Source organism: Anomaloglossus baeobatrachus, chromosome 2 (genome assembly GCF_048569485.1).
Source record: "Anomaloglossus baeobatrachus isolate aAnoBae1 chromosome 2, aAnoBae1.hap1, whole genome shotgun sequence".
NCBI classification, from domain to species: domain Eukaryota; kingdom Metazoa; phylum Chordata; class Amphibia; order Anura; family Aromobatidae; genus Anomaloglossus; species Anomaloglossus baeobatrachus.
Window position 1 is genome coordinate 706,152,861 of NC_134354.1, and position 25,685 is coordinate 706,178,545.

Consider the following 25,685-nt stretch of genomic DNA (forward strand, 5'->3'; position numbering starts at 1 on the left):
AGGTCTCCCACACCACTAGAAGGGACCCTTGGGTAACCAGTAGGGGTTAACTTTCAATTCCCAGCAAGGGGTGTGTTCTGAGGCTGGTTGCTAGGGAGTCGGGAGCTGGAGGTTGAAGTGTGTGGAAGGGAGCAGAGGGTCTCTGGTGTCAGCCAGGTCCTGAGGAGTGCAGTAGCTGAAAGCGGGGGAGAAAGGGTACCGTGGGTCGGCCTGAAAGACATCCAGAGAGAGGGGTGGCTGAGTACGGAGATCCTGGTATCCGAGCACGCAAGGGGAAACAGATCCCCAGTACAGGCAGCAAATCATCCAGAGCTGCTTAACCTACAGGTGGGGGGTACTTTATGCCCTCACCACTACTACACAGAGCTCGAGCCAAGCAGCAATCACCAGGCCCATAAGGGGACAGGGCCAGAAGCTATCCCACCAAGGCCACGCTGCCGGCAGACGGGCCAGAGAGAGGGGAGCAGGGTAGTAACAGCTTCCCTGGAGGAGTCCTACCACGCTTCAAGCAAGGGATCCTCCCAAACAAAAAGAGTGCAAGGAGGGCGAGCGGACAGCTACCCTCAGAACGGCCTCCTGGAATTCCTGGTTCCACCTGGTTATCACAGTGTCGCCTGGGCATCTCACCGTGACCTCTAAACAGTGAGTAAACACGTTAAAAGACTTCTTGGACTGTGTTTGAGTCATTCTGCGACCTGTGGTCCCACACACTTACACAGGGGCCTGGGGCTTGCCTCACTCTCAGGAGGCTATTACAACTGACTGCACCCACCATCAGCCCCAGGCATCCCTTAACCTGCAGTGGTGGTCCTCACTGACCGCAATTCTGAGAGTGGCGTCACGACAAATCCCAAAACGAAGGTTCCCTACCTGTGACCAGACCGTCTCATCCCGTGGAGTCCCTAAGGGTAATACACTGCTGCACCGCACCTGTAGGGCTTCACAATAGCATTCGGGACTATGCTTTACGTCTGCAAACCACCCTCCGCACACTAAAGCGGGTGGACACTATCAATGAGGCGGACAGCAACAAGATGTTAATAGAGCAATTTGTGCAGGGGATGAGGTCCCCTGAGGATCGCAAACAACTCCGGCTGTGGGCCCTGGAACACCCTGATGTGGACTTTGCTGTGTTAAAGGAACGGGCCATTAAAGCTCTGCAACCCCCAGCTTCAGAAATCTTGGAGCCAGCCCCGTGGCCCATTGAAACGGCCCCCATCGTGGTGGCCCCTGCCCTACCAACCTCTCCAATGCCTACAGCCCCAAGCAGCACGATGGAAGAACTGGCAGCCCAGGTCCGCCGCATGGACGGAGACCTCGCCAAGATCCTCGCTGCACTCCAACCTTTGACTAGATCCCAGCCTCCAGCAAAGATACAGCTTGCCGACAGCCCTGAGGATGTTCCCTGGATGCAGCGGAGAAGTGCTAACAACTCGCGGAGCAGACCTCCAACCTGCTACAAGTGCAGTAAGCCTGGTCATTACCTCCGACAGTGCCCGTTAAACGAGCAACCCCTGGGGCCACGGGCCAATCCTCAGGAGTAGAACCCCGTGGCCCCCCAGACTGGCGGGACCGGTATATCGGGGCCCGGCCCATCATCCCCGTGGCTGTGGACGGCATACCGGTGATGGCTCTCTTGGACACTGGATCACAGGTAACCACCATACCATACACATTGTATCAGCGGTATTGGGGGACAGACGAGCTGGCACCCCCAGATACTAGTATAACACTGATTGCTGCTAATGGACTCCCATTGACCCAAGTGGGGTATAAACAAGTGGCTATGACAGTGGGACGAGCTGAACTGCAACACCAGGGTATGATTGTGATCATGAATGAGCCCAGTGATCATAACCCGAAGATAGTGCTAGGAACTAATGTGATGGAGCACTGTATGGGTGATGTGTTGGCCCTACTGCAGCAGCTGGCCGCCACGGCGGCGGGGAGCCGACAGAGAGCTGTGCAGCGTGAGATCCGAGCCTTGATGTACCGCCAGCATGTAAACTCAACAGGAGGAGAGATTGGTGGAGTGAGAGTGATGGATGTTGCTCCGTTGATTGTGCCCCCTAGGAGTGAGATGATGATTTGGTGTAGGGCAGCAGTAGGGCCTCAGGGGCGTGACTACCCTGCCATGATGGAGCCCATGCCCTCCGAGCACTGGCCCACTGTAATGGCCGCCCGAGGGGTGGTAGACGTAAAGAAGGGTAGAGTGCCCGTGAGGGTACTGAACTGCGGGGAGGAAGAAGTCAGGCTTCCACGGTATGCCACCCTTGCCAAACTGCTTACCCTGGATCCCCACACCATCCACGAGGCAACTCCCCCAGCTTCCCCACCTACTACCAGTACTCCCCCGCCCCAAGGGGAGGTGAATGAGTGGCACCAACAGCTACACGTGGGCACTGACGATACCCCTACCCATCACAAAGCAGGGGTGTACAGGGTGGTGCGGGAGTATGAGCAAGTTTTCAGCAAACATCCACTAGACTTTGGGCAGATCAAAGGGGTCCAACACCACATCCCCACCGGTGAGCACCCCCCTATCAAAGAGAGGTACAGGCCTATCCCCCCTGCGCATTACCAGTGTGCCAAAGATATGTTGAGGAACATGAAAGAGGCAGGGGTTATTCGGGACAGCTGTAGTCCCTGGGTCGCTCCGTTGGTACTGGTCAAGAAGAAGGATGGCACCATGCGGATGTGTGTGGACTACCGGAAGATTAATCAGATCACGCATAAAGATGCCTACCCACTGCCCCGTATTGAAGAGTCTTTGGCCGCCCTGAGAACCGCAAATTACTTCTCTACCCTTGACCTCACCAGTGGGTACTGGCAAGTGGCAGTGGCCCCGGAGGACCGGGAGAAAACCACCTTCACCACCCTGATGGGGCTCTGTGAAATTCAATAGTATGCCGTTTGGGCTGTGCAATGCCCCTGGAACCTTCCAAAGGCTGATGGAGTGCTGTCTGGGACATCTAAACTTCGAGACCGTCCTGTTATACCTGGATGATGTGATCGTGTACTCTCAGACGTATGAAGCCCATCTGGAGCACCTAGCCGAGGTGTTCGCGTCCCTTGCCAAATACGGGATGAAGTTGAAGCCCTCTAAGTGTCACCTGCTGAAACCCAGAGTGCAGTACCTGGGGCACGTGGTGAGTGCGGAAGGTGTCGCCCCCGACCCTGAGAAGATCACTGCCATCCAGGACTGGCCAAGACCAACCACCGTGAGAGAAGTAAGGCAGTTTTTGGGTCTGGTGGGATACTACCGACGCTTCATCAAGGGGTACACGAAGATGGCTGCCCCCATGCAAGACCTCCTCGTGGGACAGACCAAAGGTGGTAGACCCATCGGAGCTCCACTGGTGTGGGAGGACAGGCATGAGGAATCCTTCCGCCTGCTGAAAGCGGCCTTGACTGGAGAAGACGTCCTAGCGTACCCTGACTATGGCTGCCCATTCATCCTCTACACAGACGCCAGCAATGTGGGTTTGGGGGCGGTCCTGTCCCAGGTCCAGGACGGAAAGGAGAAAGTGATTGCCTATGCTAGCCGAAAACTCCGGCCGACTGAAAGGAACCCTGAGAACTACAGCTCCTTCAAGCTCGAGCTCCTGGCACTGGTATGGGCTATCACCGAGAGGTTCCGCCACTACTTGGCCGCAACAAAATTCACCGCTTTCACGGATAACAATCCATTGACTCATCTGGACACGGCCAAGTTGGGCGCGTTGGAGCAGCGGTGGGTGGCCAGACTATCCAACTATGACTTCACAATCAAATACAGGGCCGGTCGTGTCAACATTAATGCTGATGCACTCTCTCGGATGCCCCACTTGTCAGAAGGAGGGTGCGAGGATGATGACCTTGAAGAGATTGAGTTGCCTGCATTTCACCAGCCACCAACTGAGAAGATACATGTCCACCAACAACGGGTGAACCTGGATCCGCTGCCCAGTCAGGCGTGGCAGGAAGCTCAAAATCAGGTGCCCGCTGTCCGCCTAGTCTAGACCCTGGTGGAGCAAGGTGCTGCTGGGATGGACCCTGTCGCCCCAGCTGAAGCCCAACGCTTGTGGAAGGAACGGACCCGGCTGTACCTACATCAAGGGAAGTTGTACCGTGAGCTGATCAACCCGAAGACTCATGAGAAAATCCGCCAGTTGGTTATTCCCCAAGCTGATGTACCCACTGTTCTGCAGGCGTACCATGATGGTGCCGGACACTTCGGATGGAAGAAGCTGGAGATGCTGTTGAGGGAGCGGTTCTATTGGAGTGGGATGCGGGAGTCTGTGGAGGCCTGGTGTCGAGAGTGCGGTCCTTGTACGCTGAGGAGCAAGGACGAAGCTAGCCAGAAGGCGCCCCTACGCCCGATCATTACACATCAACCGCTGGAGCTGGTCGCCTTAGACCATGTAAAGCTCACCCCCAGCCGAAGTGGGTACACTTACGCTCTGACCATAGTAGATCATTACTCCCGTTTCATGGTGGTTGTCCCGGTCAAGGTCAAAGACCTAACCGGCCGTACCGCCGCTAGAGCGTTCCAAGCTTACTTCTGTCGACCCCATGGATACCCTGAGAAGGTGCTTACTGACCAAGGCCCAGCCTTTGAAGCAGAAGTGTTCCATGAGTTCTGTCAGCTGTACGGCTGCAAGAAGATCCGGACCACGCCTTACCATGCCCAGACCAACGGTATGTGTGAGAAGATGAACCATTTGGTCCTTGGCCTCCTCAAGACGTTGCCGCTGGAAGAGCGGAACCTGTGGCCGGAGAAGCTGCCCGACTTGGTCGATATGTACAACAATATCCCGTCTAGCTCAACGAAGTGCACCCCAGCATATTTGATGAGGGCTCGGCCCGGCCGACTGCCGGTGGACCTGGAAATGGAACTGGAAGCCCCAAAGACACTCCCCTCGACGGCTGAATGGGACACCCGGCGGAGGGTGCAGTACCGACAGATTTAGGAGTATGTGGAGAAGAATTTAAGTCGGAGTCGAGAACAACAGGAGCGGCGCTTCAATCAGAAGGCGTCTGCAGCCCCTTTCCAGCCTGGAGATGTGGTGTTAAAGCGGAAGAGGAAGACCCACAAGCTGGATGATCAATGGGAGCAAACCCCATACGTCATACAGCCCACAGGATGGGAAGATGGGAAGGCCTACCAGATCAGTCGTGACCAAGGGGGCACTTTGGCCACGGTTTCTCGGGACCATCTGAAGAGGTGCCCACCAGCATTGAGGGCGACGCCTGAAGTACCAGTTCCTCCACCAGCAGAGAAGGCAAAAGAGGTGATCCACACTGTGATGGGTGACTTCCCAGCAGATTGGCCTACACAGAACGGCGCGGTGATTCTTCCAGTGATACTGTTCCCACAACCTGTGGATGAAGAAGTGATGGAGGCGGTCAACCGTGAGCCAGAACCCGTGCCAGTGCCCAGGGATGAACCTGCGCCCAGCTCCCCTATGCCTCCGCCTGCCCCACACGATAGCAGGGAGGAGGAACTGATTGTTCCCTCCGCCCCACTGCCTAGCCCCACTGACACCGGACCCCGGAGGTCCACCCGTCCCAACCTAGGTAGGCCCTGTGACGTAGCGACCACCAACGTGGTAAATGGTCACTATATGTCACAGCGGAGAAGGTATCTGCGATATCTAGACGAAAAAGGTTGCTATGGGACTTGTAGTCCACAAAGGCTTCTTGCTACACATAAGGGTCAGGTTCCCTTTAATAATCCCAAGGTGCTCTGCAGGGCTGAGATTCACAGACCTCCACCTGTGGGTGTGGCTCGAGGGGTTAAAGCAATCCAGTCTCAGAACCTGGGAGGAGTGTGTCTAGGGCAGTCTAGTTAGAGACTAGCTCTAGACTTCCAGCGTGTGTGCTGGGAGAGAGTGAGAGCAGAGCCGAGAGCTCTGCATGGAGCAACCTGTGTGGAGGCCGAGCACAGGACTCCGATATTAAGTCTGAGACAAGACTGAGGTGAGTGCAGCCAGACCAGGGCTGTAGGGCCGAACCTCTCCTGGAGGAGACACAGACCCAGTGGTCTGCAGAGGGCCCTGGGGCCGAGAAGGAACCTCAGCTAGAGGTGTCTGCTACCAGGTGCCTGAAAGTGAGGAAAGTGGTTAAACGTCCACTATGAACTTGTAATAGAGTCTGCTCTGTAAGCTGCAGAGCCGGAAGCCTGGAAAAGCTCCAGGCCTGCGTGGAACGATTATAAGTTTGTGGACCCTCCTGGAACAGCCAAACGGGGCATCGTAAGACCGTCTCCTACGGCAAGGGGTGCCTGTGTGACGGGGACCCGTATGGACGGTGCATAACCCGGCTGTGTTCCGGGTGAATTTACATCTACAGCGAGGACAATAAAGCTGTTTGGATCGGACTATTTGAGTCACGGCGTCTTTGTAGTCCTGGGGGACCCCCACCCCGCTACAGCCCCCACTTAGGTACAGGGAAACCGTTCTTTAAAAAGGGGGGGGGGGAAGAAAGTATGTGTGTTTAAAAGTTCTGAAAGTTTTGCCAAAGAATGAAAATAAATGATTACCGAACAGTAGCCTGATTAACCGTGATTGAAACCGGCCGTTGCCGGCACCGTTGTCCTCGTGGGGACCCTTCAAAAGGTTGCATAGGGACAAGCCCGTGAACTTGCAGGGCAACCACAAACGTTAAGTGGCTTGTAAATAAAATATGTTTGTTGCAGTTAACCGTTACCCGCCTCCGGAGAGGCAGGTTGGAGGGAGGGCCCGCAGTGGAGCAGGCTGGGGCCCAGCCACCACAGGAACCGGTGGCTACCCTCTGGAGGGGAAGGACAGATCCCGCTCGGGTAACTGGTTCAGGACTGGGGTCAAGGGGTGCTGCCTGGGTTTTAGGGGCAGCATCAGGGCCAGGTTACTCGGGTGGGAGAGAGCGGCAGCCGCAACCGTTTAAAATGTTAGTAACGTTTAAGAAATGAACCTCCCGCTGTGGGATGATGTTTTTCTAACTGTTCAAATGTTTACCTTTTTCAGAAAATATAACCGGTATTGGACGGTCTGCATTTTGCTAAGGGGGAATGTGACGCCCTGGGCAGGCCAGGGGTCACAGGTCACAACACCACCACACCCTACACCCCAGATAGGTACACCAAAGCTAATCAAAAATCCTTGTTGCCTTCCTCCAGGGGCTGATGTCCACACCAGGGGGTGGGCCAGGCGGTTGGCTCCGCCCACCGAGGAGTTCACAGCCCTGGAGTCGGGAAAACCAGGCAGATCAGTCTAGTCAGAGTCTGAAGTGAGAGTGAAGTGGTAGAGGAGCAAGTCAGAGGAGTAAAGTGGAAGAGACAGTAACAGTTAAGAAAGCCTGAAGTTAGTCCGGGTGTGTGCCCCGGACTGAGACAGCAAGGTCAGCAGACGGCGGTGACTGTCTGCAGGAGAGGCTGCTTGGAGGTTGCCGGAAGGACCATGGATGGGTGGTGGCCCGGCGGTACCGGAGTGATATACGAAGAGCAGTCAGCACCATTGGCAGGGGCCTTTCGGATCCCGGCAAGGCTAGGAGTCGCCGTGAATTTGCCAAATCCGTTAGTGAAGGGGACCTCTGGGTCTCCCAACAACCAAGTCCCGATTGAAGGCAACAGTCCGACCGTTAGAGAGAGACACCGCCACCGCCAGGGCACCAGTTTCTCAGGGCCAGCGCCTGCGGGCAAAGTAGGGCTCCTCCGGCCCATAACCAAGTCGGGGAGCGGGTTACCGGTGGGAACCCATCGCTACCATCATCATCTTAGGTGCAGGAAAAGGGACCGTCACCGTCAACTACTGGGGAAAAGCAACTGCAGCCGTCGGTGGGAACCGTCTTTCCAGCCGTGTGTTTTACCGAGAACTGTGTCCCCGTCTCAGGCTGAGTGAGTACCACAGTGCCGTGAGGCACAGCGCTGCCCCCGCGTCCCTGCACCCCGCCAAGCCCTGCACCGGCCCTGCCATCCAGCATCCCCCAAATCATCACTGGGCCCCGGGACAACTACCCCCCTACCCACGGAGGGGAGAACTAACAACTTTGATGCTCCCTGTCACCGCTCCCGGGATCCCCATACAGAGCAGCGGTGGTGTCCATACAATCACCACAACCGTGGGTGGCGTCACGGACAATAAACTATCCCAAAAACCAATCCCCTTTCACTCACGGGCGAGGAGCGCCGCTCAAGTCCCCGGGATCCGGCCCATCGCTCGAGCCACCGAGCAGCAGCAGGCCACAGTCGCAGCGGCAGCCGGACCCGAGCAGTGGGAGAGCGCGGCGTCCCCTCCTCCGCCCGCGACAACTTCCTCTCTTCTTGGCAAATATGGTGATAGGTGAAGGAGCCAATAAAATGGAAGAGGCCCCGTGATGACGGTGATGTTTACCGAGGCACATCTTCTTATTAGTGTGCAATACTATAACACCGTATTCACAGATGTCATCAGGGAAGAAAAGTCTGGGCTTTTTAATTCCAGTGTTTGTGCGAACTTTTACTAAAGGATGAAAAATATAGACAATCAAAAGCAGGAACAAACAATAAAATCTATAGTCCATCGGTGAAGAGTGCAGATATTCAGTGAATGCAAATTAAAAACTCAGCTTACCTGGAGCCTTGGTGCAGACAGACCATGCTGTGGGAGAAGAAGGGCAAGAATCAGCCACATTGTTGACATCTATTCCTTTAAGAAACTCCTGAAGGTTTCGGGTTGTCACTGTGAAGGACATTTTAGAGTAATGTATTAGGTTGATGTAGAGGCTTAATAATAGTGGGTGCAGGGGTTACAATTACTCCCTAGAGCCTAGAAGGAAACAAAAGGCACTTTTGACTCATTTTAGAAGACCAATTAGGACCCGTGATAGTTGGGGTCTCTGATGGAGATTTTGTATCGGAGCCCAGAAGCTTCATATTAAACCACTGGGTTGATTAATCTAATATATAAAGCTGTGTGTGTGTGTGTGTGTGTGTGTGTGTCCGGGATTGGCATCTGCACCGTCGCAGCTACAGCCACAAAATTTTGCACACTCACACTTCTGGACCCCGAGAGCATCATAGGCTGTTTTGAGGGGAAATTTTAACCCCGCGCTTTACAGTTATTCACCAAAAAACCTGCCTCCATTAAAACGAATGGAGCTGGGAGCCACAGTGCAGCCAGAACTTCAGAAGAATGCGCAGCCACGCCCTTATATGGAATGTTGGCGTGTCACAATGCAGCCAGGGAAAGAGACAGACACAGACAGGGAAAGAGGCAGACACAGACAGGCTAAGAAACATAGGCAGGGTAAGAGACAGACACAAAGAGACAGACACAGACAAAGATACAGACTGACAGGGACAGAGAGGGAAAGAGAGAGACAGATTAAGAGACAGACACAGACAGGTAAAGAGACAGACATAAAGACAGACACAGGGAAAGAGACAGACATGGAAAGAGAGGGAAAGAGACAGTGAAAGAGACAGACAGGGAAAGAGAGGTAAAGAGACAGACAGGGAAAGAGACACAGGGAAAGTGACAGAGATAGACAGACAGGGAAAGAGATAGATAGACAGACAGGGAAATAGACAGAGACAGTCAGAGACAGACAGGGAAAGAGACAGACAGACAAAGAGATATATAGAGAGAGACAGAGAGATATATACAGAGGGGGAGACAGACAGAGAATGGGAGAGAAACAGAGAGACAGTTACTATCATACAGAGAAGACTGTCAATCATTAAATAGGACCTTCCACTGGACTCATGCATACAAACAAACCAAGGATTTCAATAAATGAATACAAGTATTACTGAAACTTTGCAAACAAAAATATATAATCTAATCAGCTCCTCCTGCTCTATAACATTCTGCCTGCAGATCAGATACCATTTTCAGCATAACATGTTCCATTTAAGAAGCAGAATTCAATGAGTTCTTTTATAGCTAATCGGAACATATATAATGCAGTGGGAAAATTAAGAGAATCCGTCAGCAGGTTTTTGCTATGTAAGCTGAGAACATCATGATGTAGGGGTTAAAAACAAAAAACGACTATGCATCTCTTATCTGTGTGTGTTCTATTGTTTACTTAAATTAATGGCTTCATTACCCTATGATTAACATTGCAGGACTAGGAGTTCATGTGCAGAGAAGTCCAACATGCTATTTGCTGTGAGTGACACCTCACAGTAAATGTACAATCACTATAGAGAGCTTGGTGTTAGTGGGACAGCTCCCTGGGCTCAGCTATATGCTGAAAAAAATAGTTCTTTGATTATGCGAGAAAGGCTGCACCCAGAAATCTATGTGATGCACCATTGGATTCGGGATCTCTTTGCCTACATTATGTTGCTGTCAGATGAGGTAGCAAAAAGCTACTGACCGATTAACTTTAAGACATTAGATAAGTCATTCAAACTCTCCAATTTCTACAGGATGGGTTGACTGGATGTTTACGCATACACCAAAAATTAAGAAAGCATTATACAATGCTATAAGATAACTAAAGAAGGAATTCCAGTCCCATGCTACTCCTTAACTGTAGAGGTGACATGTCAACAACACTGAGGCGAATGATTGACTGCAGCATTCACATTAACTAAGCAACACCAAGGAAGGGACTAAAATGGGGAAATGCCAGCAGAGGTTGATTTGGTAACTCCTTTGGTTATCATATAGCAATCCAGTACTTTTTTAACAGATAGATGAAGTTTTATATACACTATGTGCACAATTATGGACTGATGAGATGAGGGTGACTGGTCGGACCAGATGGATGGGCACGGGGCTGGATCAGAAATGGGCACAGAGCTCCACTACGACACAGACGCCAGCGAGGTGGAGGTGGGGTACTACTACGGGCTGGTATTAATTATACAGATGAGCTAGTTGGACCATTTCAGGTTGAAGATGGACTCAATCAACTCCCAGACCTACTGCTAGTTTTTAGATGACACTTTTTTCAAGCAGTGATGCAGGTAAAAGACTGCATCTGTCAAGAAAACCATGATTTTTATGTAAGTCTCCACTGCTCAGCTACTAGTAAACGCTTTAAAGATGAAAGAACAATGACCCGGCCCTTTCTTCACCTGCCCTAAACCCTACTGATAACATTTGGTCCTTACCTAAACAGGAGATTTAAGGTACCGTCACACTAAGCAACATCGCTAGCAACCTCGCTGCTGAGGCACAACTTGCTAGCAATGTTGCTGTGTGTGACATCCAGCAACAACCTGGCTCCTGCTGTGAGGTCGCTGGTTGTTGCTGAATGTCCTGGACCATTTTTTAGTTGTTGCTCTCCCGCTGTGAAGCACACATCGCTGTGTGTGACAGCGACAGAGCAACAACTAAATGTGCAGGCAGCAGGAGCCGGCTTCTGCAGATGTCGCGGGCGGAGGAGGGGACGCCGCGCTCTCCCACTGCTCGGGTCCGGCTGGCACTGCGGCTGCTGCGGCCTGCCGCTGCTCGGTGGCTCGAGCGATGGGCCGGATCCCGGGGACTCGAGCGGCGCTCCTCGCCCGTGAGTGAAAGGGGGTTTTTGGGTGTGGGGATTGTTTATTGTCCGTGACGCCACCGCTGCTCTGTATGGGAATCCCGGGAAAGATGGTATGGAGCAGCCAGTTGTTGTATTGCCCCTCCGTAGGTAGGGGTTGGTGATCCCGGGGCCCAGTGATGAGGTGGGTGATGCAGGGCTTGGTGGGTGCAGGGACGCGGGGGCAGCGCTGTGCCTTGCGGCACTGTGGTACTCACTCAGCCTGAGACGATGACAGAGTTCTCGGTAAAACACACGGCTGGAAAGACGGTTCCCACGGACGGCTGCACTTGCTTTCCCCAGTAGGTGACGGTGACGGTCCCTCTGTCCTGCACCTATGATGATAATGGTTGCGATGGTTTCCCACCGGTAACCCGCTCCCCGGCTTGGATATGGGCCGGAGGAGCCCTACTTTGCCCGCAGGCGCTGGCCCTGGGAAACTGGTGCCCTGGCGGTGGCGGTGTCTCCCCTTCACTGTCGGACAGTTGCCTTCAATCGGGACTTGGTTGTTAGGAGACAGACGTCCCCTTCACTGACGGATTTGGCAAATTATGGCGACTCCCAGCCTTGCCGGGATCCGAAAGGCCCCTGCCCTGGTGCTGACTGTTCTTCATATACTGCTCCAGACCGCCGGGTCACTACCCGTCTGCGGTCCTTCCAGCAACCTCCGAGCAGTCCCCCTGCAGACTATCACCGCCGTCTGCTGACCTTGCTGTCACTGTCCGGGGCACACACCCGGACCAACTTCAGGCTTTACAACTGTCACTTCAGCTTCTCTCTTTAGCTCCACTACTACTTCCTTCTACTTTCCTCCCCTGGCTTGAACCGCCTGGTTCTCCCGCCTCCAGGGCTGTGCACTCCTCGGTGGGCGGAGCCAACCGCCTGGCCCACCCCCTGGTGTGAACATCAGCCCCTGGAGGAAGGCAACAAGGATTTTGGGTTGCTTAGATGTTCCTAACTGGGGTGTAGGGTGTGGTGTTGGTGTGACCTGTGACCCCTGGCTTGCCCAGGGCGTCACATTCCCCCTTAGCAAAATGCAGACCGTCCGCGGGCTGCCCGTCTAACACCGGTTTTATTTTCTGAAAAATACATGAAAAGGTAAAACGGTAAACATTACAACTTATTACATCATCCCACATCGGGAGGTTCAGTTCTTAAACGTTGCAAACGGTTTACGGTTACGGTCTCCGCTCTCTCCCACCCAAGCAACCTGGCCCTGATGCTGCCCCTAAAACCCAGGCAGCACCCCTTGACCCAAGTCCTGCACCAAGTCACCCGAGCGGGATCTGTCCTTCCCCTCCAGAGGGTAGCCACCGGTTCCTGTGGTGGCTGGGTCCCAGCCTGCTCTGCTGAGGGCCCTCCCTCCAACCTGCCTCTCCGGAGGCGGCAACTGCGGAAACGGTAACGGTAAAACAACTTATTTACATGCCACTAACGTTTGTGGTTGCCCTGCAAGTTCACGGGCTTGTCCATGGAAAGTTCTCCATGCAACTTTTTAAACGGTCCCCACGGGGACAACGGTGCCGGCTACGGCCGGTTTCCAAATCACGGTGAATCAGGTGACTCCATCAGTTGATCACTTTCATTGCAAACTTTTTCAAACAAAACTTTTAAACAGGTGGTCCCAACGGGGACTGGACAACGGTGCTCCGCTGCCCTACTCCGGATTTTCAGCTTCATCCGAGGGAGGGGGTGCAGAACTCACTCGGCTCTCCTGGCTGCCCCTCAGTTTGGCATCTAGGGCGAACCACCCCCTCTCTCCGCAGTGCCGGGTATACTGTACAATGTCGCCCGGTATCAGGTTACGACCGGGATGCTCCTCAGGCAGGTGGGCATTCACATCCCGCCGGGCTATAAACACTTCGGCCTCCAGGCCCGGTTAATATATAAACCCATAGCCCCGGCGGACATCAAACCGCCTCACCTGCCCTTCGTACAGCGGCCCCCGGACACGGAACGTTGCCTGACGGAGACTCTCCTTCTCTCTGATTGCATGGGCCACCAGCTCCGCTCTCTTCCTCTCCCTCTCACCGATCTCCAGGCCCAGCGGTACCGGCTCCCTGTCCCAATACGGCGCTGCTGCGAGCTCCGGCGCACGGGTCGGGCCCCGCAAGACCTGTTGGATATTGCCCACTGCTGGTACTCTGGGCGACAGGTCCTGCGGTGACGTGGCCTTAGACGCTGCCTTGCATCGGCAACCCGGCACAACCTCAGCCGAGGTGTGGGGGATGGGCACAGGGGCTTTCCGCAGCTGGGCCTCCGGCTCGGAGCGGGTCATCGGCTCCGGCTCGGGGACTTCCTCGGAAGACGTCTCCGGTGCGGTTTTCGGAGCCTTCCAGGGCAACACCTCCGGTCGACTACGGGCTCCGGCTGCAGGTCGGCCCGCCTGGGTGGGGATGCGGGGTATTGCTACCGGTTGCGGTGGTAGCGGGCCTAGTGGCGGGGTCACGGCTTCCAAGACAGGTGGCGAGGGAGGCAGCGGGGGGAGAGGGCTTGGACCGGGTCCCGCAGCCGCGATGACCGGCCCTTCAAGGGCATCGGGGCGTGGGTCACTCACCCTCCCTTTCTCCGCTTCCTCCTCGCGTCTCCGCACGGTCGCTATAACGTCCGCCATGTCGGTCTCCCACTCCTCCATGAGGAGCTGCATCTTAACCTGCAGCCGTTGGTAGAGCTGCGCGGTCCGGATCTCCACCCACGCCGCGGTTCCAGGCACGGGGGCTACGGTGTCGCGGGACGGCATCCACATGCTGCTGGCGGCTTCTCCCAGGAAAAGGATGTCCGCAGAGTCCTGGCGTCCCTGCTTTTATAGCTGCTCTCACATGCAGCCAGCCGCCATCGCGTCCCCCTTAGCTTCTTTCCCGGCCACTCCTCTATTGGGGCGGGGTTTTGGCCTTCGCGCCTCTGCTACTCGAGAAGACGCTCGAGCGGGAACTTTTCGCGCCAAAGATGGCGACTTCTGAAATTTTTCAGCCGGATACCTCCGGCGGTCACAAGGCGCACCTCTACCCAACGGCAGAGCGGTAAGATCCTGTTCGTGACGCCAAGTTGTCGCGGGCAGAGGAGGGGACGCCGCGCTCTCCCACTGCTCGGGTCCGGCTGGCACTGCGGCTGCTGCGGCCTGCCGCTGCTCGGTGGCTCGAGCGATGGGCCGGATCCCGGGGACTCGAGCGGCGCTCCTCGCCCGTGAGTGAAAGGGGGTTTTTGGGTGTGGGGATTGTTTATTGTCCGTGACGCCACCCACGGTTGTGGTGATTTGTTGACACCACCGCTGCTCTGTATGGGAATCTCGGGAAAGATAGTATGGAGCAGCCAGTTGTTGTATTGCCCCTCCGTGGGTAGGGGTTGGTGATCCCGGGGCCCAGTGATGAGGTGGGTGATGCAGGGCTTGGTGGGTGCAGGGACGCGGGGGCAGCGCTGTGCCTTGCGGCACTGTGGTACTCACTCAGCCTGAGACGATGACACAGTTCTCGGTAAAACACACGGCTGGAAAGACGGTTCCCACGGACGGCTGCACTTGCTTTCCCCAGTAGGTGACGGTGACGGTCCCTCTGTCCTGCACCTATGATGATAATGGTTGCGATGGGTTCCCACCGGTAACCCGCTCCCCGGCTTGGATATGGGCCGGAGGAGCCCTACTTTGCCCGCAGGCGCTGGCCCTGGGAAACTGGTGCCCTGGCGGTGGCGGTGTCTCCCCTTCACGGTCGGACTGTTGCCTTCAATCGGGACTTGGTTGTTAGGAGACAGACGTCCCCTTCACTGACGGATTTGGCAAATTATGGCGACTCCCAGCCTTGCCGGGATCCGAAAGGCCCCTGCCCTGGTGCTGACTGTTCTTCGTATACTGCTCCAGACCGCCGGGTCACTACCCGTCCGCGGTCCTTCCAGCAACCTCCGAGCAGTCCCCCTGCAGACTATCACCGCCGTCTGCTGACCTTGCTGTCACTGTCCGGGGCACACACCCGGACCAACTTCAGGCTTTACAACTGTCACTTCAGCTTCTCTCTTTAGCTCCACTACTACTTCCTTCTACTTTCCTCCCCTGGCTTGAACCGCCTGGTTCTCCCGCCTCCAGGGCTGTGCACTCCTCGGTGGGCGGAGCCAACCACCTGGCCCACCCCCTGGTGTGAACATCAGCCCCTGGAGGAAGGCAACAAGGATTTTGGGTTGCTTAGATGTTCCTAACTGGGGTGTAGGGTGTGGTGGTGGTGTGACCTGTGACCCCTGGCTTGCCCAGGGCGTCACACAGACGCTGGTAACCAATGTAAATATCGGGTAACCAAGGAGCTCTTACCTTGGTTACCCGATATTTACCTTCGTTACCAGCGTCCGCCGCTCTCAGCTGTCAGTGCCGGCTCCCTGCTCCCTGCACATGTAGCTGGAGTACACATTGGGTAATTAACCCGATGTGTACTGTGGCTAGGAGTGCATGGAACAGGGAGCCGGCACCGGCAGTGTGAGAGCGGCGGACGTTGGTAGCGAAGGTAAATATCGGGTAACCAAAGGAAGGGCTTCTTGGTTACCCGATGTTTACCGTGGTTACCAGCGTCTGCAGAAGCCGGCTCCCTGCTGCCTGCACACGTAGCAGAGTACACATTGGGTAATTAACCCGATGTGTACTGTGGCTAGGTGTGCAGGGAGCCAGCGCTAAGCGGTGCGCGCTGGTAACCAAGGTAAATATCGGGTTGGTTACCCGATATTTACCTTAGTTACCAAGTGCAGCATGCTTCCACATGTAGCGACGCTCCAGCGATCCCTGCCAGGTCAGGTTGCTGGTGGGATCGCTGGAGCGTCGCTTAGTGTGACATCTCACCAGCGACCTCCTAGCAACTTACCAGCGATCCCCATCAGGTTGTATCATTGTTGGGATCGCTGGTAAGTTGTTTAGGCCTTTAGGGTGAAGGAAAACGGTCACATCTCTGAACAGCGTCTTGGAGGCTAAGGTTGGTCAACAGATTAAGAAAGGGGCAGACTAAAGGTTTATGACAGTTATTGAAGAGAAGGATGCCAATGTTGGTGGTTGATATTTGTTTTTAAAGGTCTTAAGTGTATTTTTGTACATTATGAGTTGTTTGGTTATTATTCTCACTGTAGCAGATGAAAATACACAATTGAGATGGGAAAATTTACATTTTTTATTTAATTGCATAATAATTCTGCACACATAGATATTTTCTTAAAGGGAACCTATCAAGTGTAATATGCACTCAGAACCACAAGCAGTTCTGGGTGTATATTGCTATTCCCTGCCTAACTGTCCCTGTATACACTAGCATAGATAAAGAGGTCTTTAGAAAAAGTATTTCTAAATATCCTTTATGATATGCTAATGAGCGCAGGGACTAGTTGCAAGGGTGTTATATCCCCCGAGTAGTCCGCCCTCTTAGCATGTTAGCACACCCACAGTGTTAACATGCTATTTAATGCCCATTGCCCAGCGTCATCGGCAGTGATGCACGTGCCTGTGTCCGTTGTCAGTACAACAGATGCTGGGTTTACGCTCAGTGCTCATGATCAGAAGTAATCTTACTTCCGGTCGTGCGTACTATGAAGCTGGGTGTACATGTCTAGTGCGCATGACCGGAAGTGCGGAGACTTCTCATTATGTTTACTGAGATTAAACCCAGTGACTGAAAGGCGGTGACAATGGACACAGGTACGCGTGTCACCGCCGATGACACTCGACAATAAGCATTGAATAGTATGTTAACATGCTAAGAGGGTGGACTAGTCGGGGGAAATGGCATCCTTGCGACTAGTCGCTGCCCTCATTAGCATATCACAAAGGATCTTTAGTAATACTTTTTCTATAGATCCCTTTATCTATGTTACTAGATACAGGGACTGTTAGGCAGGGATTAGCAATATACACCCAGAACTGCTCGTGGTATGTGATATGTGCATATTGCACCTGACAGGTTCCCTTTAAGAAAGAAAATACTTCACTTCTTCGTTTTTAAATATTCAGGTTCCAGGTTTAGTAACCTTCTGAATTAAACGACAGCTCTGTAGTTGTTCAGTAATAAAACTAATCATCAACAATTCAAATTGCCTAATAATTCTGCACCCAGTGTATTCTGTTGATTGTGTAACTTCTTATGTCTCAAAGGACAACTACTATACTGATCTCTAAGACAAATTAGCTTTGTAATATCCTATCAAATAAGTGTGGCACTGTACCTCGCCTCATCACTCACTGACCATCGTGTTGCACTTCTGAAGATAATGTAATACTTGGCAATGGACTACAAAACTGGTACCATTTGCATGGGGAAAAAATTGTTTATGGCCATAGACTTTGCTGTCGCAATAATGATACACTTAATGGAAACAGCATTTGAGGTCGTCAACCCTGGTGTAGCCGAGGAAATAGATTTTCTAATATAAAGTGATATTGCCATGAATGATAGGAATTTAAACCTATTGCCGCTAGTCCATGTTAAATTTATACAGTGGTGGGAAACTTCTGGCCCTTGGCAGATTCCTGGGCATCATCTTTAATTTTTCTGTAGAGTGCGTCCATGCAGATCTAGAGATGCGAAAGGCAGTAGTCGAAGGTGAGGGAGTGACTCTTGACGCCTCGACACGCTGCGGGAAATACCTGGTCCTGGCTGGGTGTGTGGACTTTTACCATGCAGGATGCATACTGCTGCTAACGCTCGGGTCCGGCGCTGCGGCTGCTGCTCGGTGGCTCGAGCGGTGGTCCGGATCCGGGGACTCGAGCGGCGCTCCTCGCCCGTGAGTGAAAAGGGGGGTGGTTTGTTTGGGGATTTAGTCCGTGACGCCACCCACGGGTTGTGGTGAAGATGGGCACCACCGCTGCTGGTGACGGGGATCCTGGGAGCGATGGTAGGGAGCAGCTGGGATGTTGTTTTCCCCCTCCGTGGGTAGGGGTTGGTGGTCCCGGGGCCCGGTGGTGTGACAGGGAGGCAGGGTTGGTGAGCTGCAGGGTTGCAGGGACAGAGCGGTGCGGTGCCGGATGGCACTGGTGTACTCACTCAGCAACAGATGCACAAAGTCTCCGGTAAACCAAACGGCTGGATGGACGGGTCCCGCAGCCGGCTGCAGTGTCTCTCCCCGGACAGGTGATGTTGGCTGTCTTTCTCTGCACCTTTGTGTACTGTGTTGACTCCACTGGCTTCCCAACGGTAGTCCGCTCCCCGGCGTATAGGTGCCGGAGGAGCCCGTTTTGCCCGCAGGCGCTGGCCCTTGGATCTCTAGCCGGTGGCGGTGGCTGTATATCCTCACAGTGCGGACGGTTGCCTTCAATCGGGACTTGGTTGTTAGGAAACCCCTGGGGTTCCTGTCACACTCGGATTTGACTATTGACGGCGGCTCCAAGCCTGGTCGGGGTCCGATGGTCCTGCCTGTGTTTGCTTAGCTTCACTCCGCTCCCCGGTTCGGTACCGGTGGGCCACCGCCCAACCCCGGTCCTTACGGCTTTGCAGAGTTACACCAACTCCTGCAGACGGCCACCACCGTCTGCCAACCTTGCTGTCAGTGCCTGGGCTCCTACCCAGACACTTGCAGTACGTGACCTCTCACTTTCACCTCCTAGACTCAATTTTCTGCTTTCCCGCCTCCAGGCCTGTGAACTCCTCGGTGGGTTGGGCCAGCCGCCTGGCTCCGCCCCACCTGGTGTGGACATCAGACCCTGGAGGAAGGCAAGAAGGGTTTTTGTCTGACTAATGTAACTGTCTTGTGGGTGGGTGTGTGTGTGTGTTTTGTCTGTGGCTACCTGGCTAGTCCAGGGTGCCACACTAACACCGGCTGGCCAGGATCGGATGATGACTCATACACACAAGGAGATGAATTGTTCACTTTAAACCATAATTCTTTACTGTACTGTTCATTCTTTCTAATATTTACGTTCCAGATAGCGGTCACATATCTTCCAGCACATTACAGAATCACTTACCATTAACAAACACAGTTCAACTTCCCTCTAGGTTGCATCCAATCTGACTGGGCCAGTGAGTCTCAGCGCATGCAGTCCAGCGTTACATCACATACCATGACCATCAACTTCCTTGCCTGCAGTTCCATGTCCAGTCTCCTTAGTGGTCCCATATTGACTGGAGTAAAGCTTTGCACACCGGGACTCATTTGGTTGACTATGTTCACATGCCAGTTGAGGTTAACCCAGTACCTTGACGATTAAGGGGCTGGCCACTAGAGTCCTGCACCAGTAGCAGTCACATATACCTTGATGGTTAAGAGGCCTGGATATAAAGATTCTGTTGCCTGGCTTGTATGGTCTGGGGCCATTCTGTTCGAGGATCGGTCTCTAGTTAAAATGCTGTTGACACTCTCTGTCTGTGGCCACACTCGAGCTTCACACTATCTTTCCTTCTGTCTCCTGTTCTCCATTGCCACAAACCACCCACAGTATGCGACCTTCATGACCGGCCAGCTATACATCTGTCACGTTCACTCACTAGGCCTTCACCGACTCTTTCTAAAATGAATCGTCAATTTAGCTCTCAGTTAAACCCTTCAAGGATAGGCTAATCCCAACACCTAACTGTTTGTGGCCCTGCAGTTTGTTGCTTAACCTCTCACACAGTTCTAGTACAAACATTGTAATACATTTCTTTACCAACACTTAACGCTATCTTATTCTATAGTCTGGCAACCACACACCATGTTCCAAATTATTATGCAAATTATATTTTTCTCTGATTTTCCTAAATGGTCGGTGCAGATGACAGTCAGTCTAATAAAAGTCATCACCCGTTAGAGTATACATCGAATTTTATTGAAGAAACCTCCCAATGATAACAGTATAATCTTCAAAATAAAAAAAACTCAAAATGCACTGTTCCAAATTAATAGGCACCGTAGAGTTTCTAAACGTTTTATATGTTTTAAATAACTGAAAAATACTCATTTGTGGAATTTGCAGCATTAGGAGGTCACATTCACTGAAATAAACAGCTATTTAAATCCAAAACATCCTAACAGGCCGAGTTACATATTAACATAAGAACCCTTCTTTGATAACACCTCCACAATTCTTGCATCACTGAACTTGTGAGTTTTTGGAGAGTTTCTGCTTGAATTTCTTTGCATGATGTCAGAATAGCCTCACAGAGCTGCTGTTCTGATGTGCACTGCCTCCCACCCTCATCGATCTTTTGCTTGATGATACTCCAAAGCTTCTCTGTAGGGTTGAGGTCAGGGGAAGATGGTGGCCACACCATGAGTTTATCTCTTTTTATGCCCATAGCAGCCAATGACACAGAGGTATTATTTGCAGCATGAGATGGGGCATTGTCATGCATGAAGATAATTTTGCTCCTGAATGCACGTTTCTGCTTTTTGTACCATGGAAGAGTGTTGTCAGTCAGAAACTCTATATACTTTGCAGAGGTTATTTTCACACCTTCAGGAAACTTAAAGGTGCCTACCAGATGTCTCTCCATGATTCCGGCCCAAAACATGACTCCTCCACCTCCTTGCTGATGTTGCAGCCTTGTTGGAACACGGTGGCCATCCACCAACCATCCACTACTCCATCCATCTGGACCATCCAGGGTTGCTCGACACTCATCAGTAAATAAAACTGTTTGAAAATTAGTCTTCATGAATGTCTGGGCCCACTACAACCGTTTCTGCTTGTGAGCACTGGTTAGGAGTGGCCGAATAGTAGGTTTATGCACCACAGCAAGCCTTTGAAGGATCCTACACCTTTAGGTTCGGCGGACTCCAGAAGCACCAGCAGCTTCAAATATCTGTTTGCTGGTTTATAATGGCTTTTTAGCAGCTGCTCTCTTAATCCGATGAAATTGCCTGGCAGACACCTGTCTCATTCTGCCTTTATAAGCACGAACACGTATGTGCTCAGAATCAGCCACAAATCTCTTCACAGATGATCACGCTTAAGTTTACGTGAAATATCTAATATTTTCATACCTTGTCCAAGGCATTGCATTATTTGATACTTTTCGGAAGCAGGGAGTGTGCCGCCCCCACGTCAGCAGCCGGGGGTCATGCGGCCACTCGAATTAAGAGGGTATTTACAGAGGATGGTGTATCTAAATTTCGTGACACCACCCGTGGTGTGTGGTAAGGTGGAGTACCACCGCTGCAGTTGAGGAGTACCCGGTGGCGATGGAGTGGGCAGCAAGGTGTTTAACCCCTCCCCCGGAAGGTGATGCCCTGGGACTCGGTGATGGTGACTGGGATGTGCCGTTGGGGAGGTAAGGGTCACTTGCGTACTCGCTCAGTCCATAAAGCTGACACCGACAACTTAGTAAACCAAAGTTCTGGACACCGCTGCCGCTGAGGGGGAGCACGTTTTGGGTCCCGTTTCTGCTGGTGTTGCCTGATGATCTGTGACCTTTCCCTTGGCACCTTGTTCTCTTCTTAGTTGGCCCTTATAGCTTGAAACTAATCGGGTCCCACTCCCCAGTGTGGCTAACCGAGGGAGCTTGCTTTCAGGGTTCACACTTCTTGGGATTTTCTGGTCCGTTTTACTGGAGAAAGTCCTATCCCCCTCGTTGCGCTAGTACCCCAATTTTGGAGCGGGTGGAGAGCAGATCTTGAAGGCTCCGTTCTCATCGGGTGAATTGTCAGGTTGCCTGAAGCTACTCCCTGACCTAGGGTCCACGTACCCCATCGTGCCCTGGCCCCAGCCCGGTGATTGTACAAGGCTCCCGGCTGTCCTCCACGACAATACCGTGCCCCTTGTCATGATCCCCTGCGACCGGGGGTCCAGCTCCTACCAGGCCCAGACCAACGTCTGCTACCTAGTACTTCCAAGGAGCCCAGCTCCTGACCTCCTCTCTCCTTCACTTCCAACACTCCACTGGCCTACTCCTGACACTCCTGATCTCCCCTTAACCAATCGTCCAAGTGGGCGACCCTATTCCACTCAGGCCATCCACTGGTTTGTCTGGTGGGTGTGGTGCAGATTGTTCTTAGGATTTTGATTGGCTTGTTTTGGCAACACCATAGGTTAGGGACCCGTAACCAAGGAGGAAGTGGATATTGCATAGAAGGGCAGATTACACAATACCCTGTGACAACCTGATAGGCCAGGGCGTCACAAGAGATCCTTTTTATTTCCCATGTTACTTGAAAACTGTGGCCTGCTTAATATTGTGGAACATCCAGTTTCCTTTTATTGAGCTTACCTGACAAACTAATTATCACAGGTATCTGAGATTGATTTCAGTGATTCAAAAAACCCTAATACACAATACCATCAATGAGTTTCATTGAAAAAAAAAAAAATAATCGCTATGACACTTAAATCCAATTTGCATAATAATTTGTAACATGGTGTATATAATACTATTCATCACACCTTACATAATCACATCCTACATTATATATTACAATATTTGCAAAAGGTAAACGACATAATTCACATGACACAACAATGCAATTGGTATCTTCAGAGGTAGAAATGCGATTTCCTTAGCCCACCACTCTTACACAGCATTCACTAATAAATGCCACAGTGCACACAGTGCTGGATTATGGGCAGTGCCAGTGTTGGTATACTCTTTAGGGGTGGAGTTAGTGCACTTTGTGCTTTTACCTATGGGATGTTTTCAGTAGTCACAGTGTCTCCTATGTGACGTATACAGTAGTCTCTGTGTCTCCTATGTACATACATACTGCAGTTTTGGTGTCTCCTATGTTATGTATTCTGCAGTCTCAGTGTTTCTTATGTGATCTATATACAGCATTATCAGTGTATCCTATGTGATGCATGCAGCACTTTCAGTGCATCCTACTTGATGTATAAAGCAAAGTCTTGGTGTCTCCTGTGTGATGTATATACAGCAGTCTCTGTGTCTCATTTGTGATATGTATACAACAGACCTCCCATTGATTGAGTTTTATAAATGTTATATGAGCAGTAATAAATTTCCAACTTTCAGGAGGCAAACATTGAAATATATATCTGTTTTTGGAACAACCTACTGCTGTGATCAGTTCTTTATAAAACTTATCACAAAGAGTTGACAGTGCTCAACACTGACCAACACAATCCTGTAAAAGCTTTAGCAAGTATCAACATCATCAATACCATATAACACCACACACCTCACCACAGAGATGCAATTCCAGCTATCTCATTAGGGGTGAGTCTATTAAATACTTGACCAATTATAGCAGTGCAATATTTAAGTTGGTAGATTTGTACAGCCCGCGAATGATGTTATAAATAGCCAGGTTCCCCATCCCTGGATTATTAGAAAACCTAAGGAACCCAATATTGGAAAAGTACATTGAAATTTGATAAACCCTGACTATAGGATGCACAGTCCAAAACTTGTAGGTTGTGAACAGAAAAGTCTGAATCATGGATTCCCTACAGGGATTTTTACATCCTGTAAAAGAGAAGCAATGACTGGCTCAGGCGTTTTACAGATCTATAGTGAGAAGAATAACTTTGGGAAAACTGTTATACAAATACAAATAAAGAGAATAGAAATAAAACATAAGAGGCCATTATGGCACTTACCTTGTGTATTCTAGGATCCTGGAGCATTAGACCACAGAAAATGGATAAAATCAATAAAAACAGCGAATCTTGCAACATTTGGTAATAATAACAGCCAGATTGCATCAGTATGCAGCCAGATGTTTTCTATTATAGAAAATCTGGAGCCAGAAAAGTCAACTTTTAGGCTAAGTCTTACAAGGAAGTTTTATATAGTGCATTATTACATTTCCTGATATTTATCACATATTTGTGATTGAGAGAATTACTGTAGGATGGTAGGGAACATTATACAACTTGGAGAATGTATCCTGTTGTACTGGACTTCTATATAGTTAGAAACAGTGAAATTAGACATGACAATAAAGCGGGCTTTACACGCAACGACATCGCTAACGAGATGTCGTTGGGGTTACGGAATTCGTGACGCACATCCGTCCTTGTTAGCGACGTCGTTGCGTGTGGAACGCACGAATGACCTTTCTTTAACGATCAAAATTACTTACCTAATCGCTAATTGTTGACACGTCATTCTAATCCCAATTATCGTTGCTGCTGCAGGTATGATATTGTTCGTCGTTCCTGCGGCAGCACACATTGCTATGTGTGACACTGCAGGAACGAGGAACATCACCGTACCTGCGGCCGCCTGCAATGAGGAAGGAAGGAGGTGGGCGGGATGTTCGGCCAGCTCATCTCCGCCCCTCCGTTTCTATTGGGCGGCCGCTTAGTGACGCCATTGTGATGCCGCACGAACCTCCCCCTTAGAAAGGAGGTGGTTCGCCGGCCACAGCGACGTCGCTAGGCAGGTAAGTATAGTGTGACGGCTCCTAGCGATGTTGTGCGCCACGGGCATTGATTTGCCCGTGACGCACAACCGACGGGGGCGGCTGTAAAGCCCGCTTTAGGCTTTGTAGCGTGTCTTGGATTGGATCCTTATTCTTTATCCCAACATATCTGCATAATGCTCTGTAATTCCTGTGTCACTGCTCTTACAAGCTGGATCCTCTCTTGTTACTGTTACAACTCTAATTCCACAAAATGTTTAGACGCTGTGTAAAATGTAAAGAAAACAAGAATGTAATGATTTGGAAATCTCTTAACGTGACCAGGTTTTCCCAATATAAACTACAGCCACTACCCATGACTGCTCTATTACCTCAGCCGTTTGATTTCTATGTAAGCTCCCAACTCCCTCTGCATATGTTAAAAAATACCATATATTCTAAAGCATAAGGCACGGTTCGGTCCGATGGGTGTCTTGTGTTTTTTTTCTTGGCGCCTCCTGAATCCCTGTAGCTGCTGTCTTCCTTGCTTGATTAATGTGGCGGATGCGTCCTACGTCATCCACAGATTGACTCAAGTCTTGTATCTGCATAGTTGATAGGTTCCCTTTAAAGTTTTATCACATAGAAAAGAATCCCTTAAGCAACACAATCCAGAAAAGTGACTACCGGGGTTCCACGAGGAGTAAGGGAAGCCCCAGCGAGAGCCGCAACAAACAGGGTATATCGGGGAAATGATACAATGGTGGGCCCTGGCGCTAGGGAAACGGGAGTGTGGTCACCTCCTGCACTCAACTGAAGCTGATCCCTGCACTCCCTATTGTCATTTCTTCCGGTTCATTCACCTTGTTGCCAATCACGTGCCTAGGCCCTAGATTGCCCTGAACTCACACTGGCTAGTGAGAAGGCTGGTGAGAGTACTAGTCTCACCACTGCAATAATTTAACACAAGGGAAGGAAGACAGACAGGG

At 51.6% G+C, this 25,685-nt stretch overlaps 1 protein-coding gene across 1 annotated transcript in view; it reads right to left on the reverse strand.

Annotated features, from left to right (window-relative positions):
- LOC142292152 (fibrinogen-like protein 1) overlaps positions 1–24,038 on the reverse strand; it is a 79,442-nt gene extending 55,404 nt beyond the window's left edge. Inside the window, exons 1-2 of the mRNA XM_075337305.1 lie at positions 23,951–24,038; positions 8,571–8,678 (exon numbers count right to left, since the gene is read on the reverse strand). Coding sequence (XP_075193420.1) covers positions 8,571–8,639 — 69 coding nt within the window. The 5' untranslated portion in view covers positions 8,640–8,678; positions 23,951–24,038. The remainder of the gene's footprint in view (positions 1–8,570; positions 8,679–23,950) is intronic.
- Positions 24,039–25,685: the final 1,647 nt, after the last annotated feature.